This window comes from Micromys minutus (genome assembly GCF_963924665.1).
Source record: "Micromys minutus genome assembly, chromosome: 2".
Classification (NCBI taxonomy): Eukaryota; Metazoa; Chordata; class Mammalia; order Rodentia; family Muridae; genus Micromys; species Micromys minutus.
The window spans coordinates 47,032,677-47,037,901 of NC_137971.1; the positions used below are offsets into that span (position 1 = coordinate 47,032,677).

At 36.9% G+C, this 5,225-nt stretch overlaps 1 protein-coding gene across 1 annotated transcript; it reads left to right on the forward strand.

Moving 5' to 3' along the window:
* Positions 1 to 1,480: 1,480 nt before the first annotated feature.
* LOC308417563 (olfactory receptor 4D10-like) lies at positions 1,481 to 2,422 on the forward strand (the record flags this gene model as incomplete). Its single annotated transcript, XM_080912934.1, has 1 exon — positions 1,481 to 2,422. One exon carries the CDS (start codon positions 1,481 to 1,483, stop codon positions 2,420 to 2,422), a length of 942 nt encoding a protein of 313 aa, XP_080769060.1.
* Between the last annotated feature and the right edge of the window lie 2,803 nt (positions 2,423 to 5,225).

The window sequence follows — 5,225 nt, forward strand, 5'->3', positions numbered from 1 at the left end:
CAGGTTTAACAGAAATTGTCATAATTTTTCCAACAGGAAGCATTTTTCTGGTATTCTTACGCTAAAATTAAGACGCAGAAGTAACTCTGACTCACTGAATGATGAAAGAGTGGTTGTTGTAATAAACAACACTAAAACACAAAGTGGGTTTGATGATAAATAAAACTATATTTAAAGCTCAGATTCTCAACAAACACTTGCTATGATTTTTTTGGTACTTTGATTTTTATCTCCTTTTCATCTACTGTGACTAAGCAAAAACTACCTATTCACAAGAATTCATGAAAGAACCATTTACCGGGCACCTTACTGCTTGAGGTAAATAGACCCTCAAGGATACGATGAATCTCTAAAAACCTAAAAACAGATCTGATGATGATGCAGACAGGAGAGCAGACAGGAATAGAGGACAAGAGAGTAGATTTCTAATACACTCCTACATTTTGACAGAGATTAAGATAGGGAATCTGTATTCAAACCAGAAAGCCTCATCTATTTCTCAGTCCTATGGCATCTCACATTGCTCTCACACACACAAACACACTCATATGCACACACAGAGGGTGTGGAGATAGAGAGAGCAGAGATAGGCGAGAGAGAGAGAGAGAGAGAGAGAGACAGAGAGACAGAGAGACAGAGAGACAGAGAGAGAGAGAGAAGAAAGAGAGGTGTAGAGAAAGGAGAAAAGAAAGAGAGAGAGAGAGAGAGAGAGAGAGATCGTAAAACCGAGAACAAAGATAGAGTTTGCCGCTCTTCCCTGCTTGATCAAACTGATAATGTTTACAGCTCACAGTTCAGAGGCCCACCATTCACATGGTTGGTAACAGAATGAGGAGGTGGTGAAACTACTGGACCAATTGCTGTCTCACCACTGTGGGCTCAGCACTGCCTCTCTCACTAAGCACCTGAAGTCTACCCATAGTGGAAAAAGATATCACCTTTCATTCAAATTCCAAAATCTATGGGTACTCATATCCAAGAGTCATCCTGAAAAACTAATACAAATAATAACAAATTAGAGACACTTGACGTGAAAACGGCCTTCTACTTTATGTTCTTAGAAAACTCAGAATGTTTGACCCTTAAGTAGCATTTCTAAAAAGGAGAATTTAAAGGTTTCATTAAAGCAAAAAAAATTCAAAAATTGTTTACTGAGAACACTGGAAGTCTGATACCAAAAGCATCAAAATGAAAATCATGATAAAAAATATTCTGTGAATTAAGTCTACCTCAGTGTCACTATTTAATGTATTTTCTTTTCCTATGTTACTCTCTAGGGGAAAAATTATTGAACTATTTTCTATGAGCAAATATGATTAAATTATCTGATTAAATGCAATATTTAGAAAGAGGACAACTTGATAAATTCCAGGTAATATAGCCATAATGAGAAACTTATAAATTATACCCTAGGAGTTTAGGAAGACAAGAGAAGCAGCCAGAGGCTAAAAACAAAATAGGAAAAAATAAGGGAGATTTAATGCAGATGGAAAACTACACCAGAGTCAAAGAACTCATTTTCCTTGGCCTAACTCAAAGTCAAGAAGGGAGCTTGGTGCTGTTTCTTTTCTTTCTCCTGGTTTATGTGACAACTCTGCTGGGGAACCTTCTCATCATGGTCACAGTTACCTATGAGTCTCGCCTTCACACCCCCATGTATTTCTTGCTCAGGAATTTGTCTATTGCTGACATCTGCTTTTCCTCCATCACTGCCCCCAAGGTTCTGGTGGACCTTCTCTCAGACAGAAAGACCATCTCTTTCAATGGCTGTCTCACTCAGATGTTCTTTTTCCATCTTATTGGGGGAGTGGATGTGTGTTCTCTGTCTGTAATGGCTCTAGATCGATATGTGGCCATCTCTAAGCCCCTGCACTATGTGACCATCATGAGCAGAGGCCGATGCATTGGGTTAATAGCAGCCTCCTGGGTGGGAGGCTTTGCCCACTCCATAGTGCAGATTTCTCTCTTGCTGACACTTCCATTCTGTGGACCCAATGTTCTTGACACTTTCTACTGTGATGTCCCCCAGGTCATCAAACTTGCCTGCACAGACATCTTTGTACTTGAGCTGCTGATGATTTCCAATAATGGAATGCTCTCCACACTGGGGTTTTTCTTGCTCCTGGTATCCTACATGGTCATATTATTATTGCTGAAGTCTCAGTCAGGAGAGGGAAGGAAGAAAGCCATCTCTACCTGCACCTCCCACATCACTGTGGTCACCCTGCATTTTGTGCCCTGCATCTATGTCTATGCCAGACCCTTCACTGCCCTCCCCACAGATAAAGTCATCTCTGTCACCTTCACAGTTATCTCTCCTCTGCTCAACCCCCTGATCTATACTCTGAGGAACCATGAAATGAAGTCAGCCATGATAAGACTTGGAAAAAGACTTGGACCTTCTCATATGATAGATAAGTAACTTCTGCATGTTGGCAGCTTAATTGTTTCAAACATTAAAAAAATAAACTGTTTGGATCCTTCCCCTTTGTTTTCTTTATTTTGATATGTTAAAACAGCAAATTTTATTAAATCAATACTTCTACTTGATGATATTTGTTTTGTTCTGTTGGACATGGGATTTTATTCTATTACCCAGGCTAGCAGGATGTTCACTAAATGTCCTGGTGTATCCTCAGACACGACAACCCTCTTGTATTTGCTACCAAGTGGTAAGATTGCAGATGTGAGCCAAAACTCCAGTATAGAGTCAATTACTTAATCAAATTTAATTTTTATTTGTGAGCCAATGAAGCTTTATTATTAGACACTAAAAGCTAAATTTGATAGAACTTTCATGGATTAACTTTATGTTACCTGAAACCAAAGGTCTCCAAGTGATGTAATATGGCTTCTGCAGATTTATCGTGCTCAGTATCTCTTGCATTTTTATGATGTCACAATAAAAAAACTCAGCTACAACCCAACACAAATAAAGATTTTTCAAAATCCATTCATTCCAAGTTCTAATCATCCTATTTTGTGACTTTGTACAAACAGATATCTACAGTGTAGTCCAATAAAATATCAAAGAACATACAAAACAAATCTCACATATTGAGAAAAAATGAACTAACACCATTTGTCTTGTCTGATCATAATTCCATAAAATTAAAATCAAGAACAGATGAGTATCTAGTGAGTATAAAAGCTTGTGGAGATTAAACGACAGATTTCTGATTGGTGAATTGGACAAATAAGGAAGAAAATAGAGTTTTCTGGGAAATGAAAGAAAATGAAAATGCAATGAAACAAAATATCCAAGATACATTAAAAATGGTTCTAAGAAGGAATGCACAGCTCTAAACATTTCATTAAAAATAAGGGCAGGAATAGAAAGACGGCTCATGTTTAAGATGATCAAATTCTGTTCCAGAGGAACTAAGTACAATTCCCAGCATGCACATGGCAGCTTACCACTGTCTTTCCATCCAGTATCTGACACCCTCACACAGATTTATGTGCAAACAAAACACAAAAGCTCATTAAATAAACATAGATCTTAATAATCAGAAAGGGCATAAGTAAGTGCCTTACTGACTTAACTCAAGAATTGGAAAAAACAAAAACAAAACAAAACCAAATTCAGAAGATTGAAAGAGATACTAAAAACCAAAACAGAAATTAGTGAAATATAAACAAAGAAAACAATACAAATAATCAATGAATCTAAGATGCACAAGACAGACCTTTGGTCCAAATGACAAAAAGAAAGAGAGGACTCACATTAACAAGCAAAAACGAGCTAGGAACCATTAAAACAGATATCAGAGAAATTCAGAAAATTATAAAAGGATAATATGCTTCATTAAATTGAAAATCTAAACAAAATGGATAAATTTCTAGGTTCATCCAAAACACCAAATTAAAGAGACTCATAACAAAGGGATTGAAACCCTAGTAAAAGCCTCTGAATAGCCTCTTCTATAGCCTGGATTCAAAGAGCTCTGACTGTCCTTCTGTCCTCCATAGACACCAAGCATGTGCATGGTACACTGACATATGTGCAGAAAATGCATCAGTAAATATGAAACAGAAATAAATAATAAATAATTTTAAAAGAATAACAGCTTTTATCCAGGCCGGGTGGTGCATGCCTTTAATCTCAGCAGAGGAGGCAGAAGCAGGACGGTCTCTAAGTTGAGGCCAGCCTTATTTACAGAGTAATTTCCAGGACATGCAGGAATACACAGAGAAACCCAGTCTTGCAGGGAAAGAGGAGGTGACAAAGGATTTTAAATACTAATACCTACTTTTACGTTTGGAAAACTCCTTCAAAGGTATATATTTTATATATCAAAATATAAAATTTCAAAGAAATAAACATTACTAATTACTTTGAAGCTTTATATAAGATTATATAAATAGAAAAAAATCATATAAGTTATTTTTAAAACATTGTATTATTCATATAATATCATATTATTTTTACATGCAGAGAAAATTTATTTTCAATTCATAAATCTGAAACAACAAAAGTACTTTTTTGGAAGTAAAAATGTTTAGTAAAGTGGCAGTAGATAGTTCCCCTCTAAGACCCATGACCTCAGTACTCCTAGGATGTTGGGTAAACTCTGTTGGCAGGCTTGACTTCCCTCCTGCTGAGCAGAATGTAAGTCTACTTAGACAACTGTTGGTTATGGCCAAGATATCAGTGCCACCATTGCATATGTAGAGCTTTCTTACCAACCTTGTCTTCATTGTGTATCACAGATTGCTGATGGCTTCCCTCCCTTGGACACTTGCATACATCCTTCAGCACAACTGCATCAAAGGCTCGGGGAACATCTCATGAGAGGAAATGTGCTATAAACAGTGTCTCCTAAAAATGGTAAGGAAACTGCACCCATGGAAGCTCAGCAGTGTGGCTGACTAAGCCAGACATTAACAAGTACAATGCCAATAGGAGTGCTAGCCTAGAAAGAGAATATTTCATGGAGCTCCATACCAATTACTCAACCTTGAAATCACGTACAAGTAACACTGAACATACTGAACAAATTGTATTTACATTTGAAATCATATATATGTATCAATAATAACTAATGAAAAAGGAGGGAGTAAATCTGTCAGAAAGTGGCAGACAGGATATGGAAATAGCTAAATTGAACTCAGTGTGTTTCTGAACCAAAAGAAAAAAAATAGAAGGATATGAAGTTGAGAAAAGTCATTGTGTCATGGACAAACTCTTGGACAGTTGCACTGAAGGAATCAAGGTTTGATAA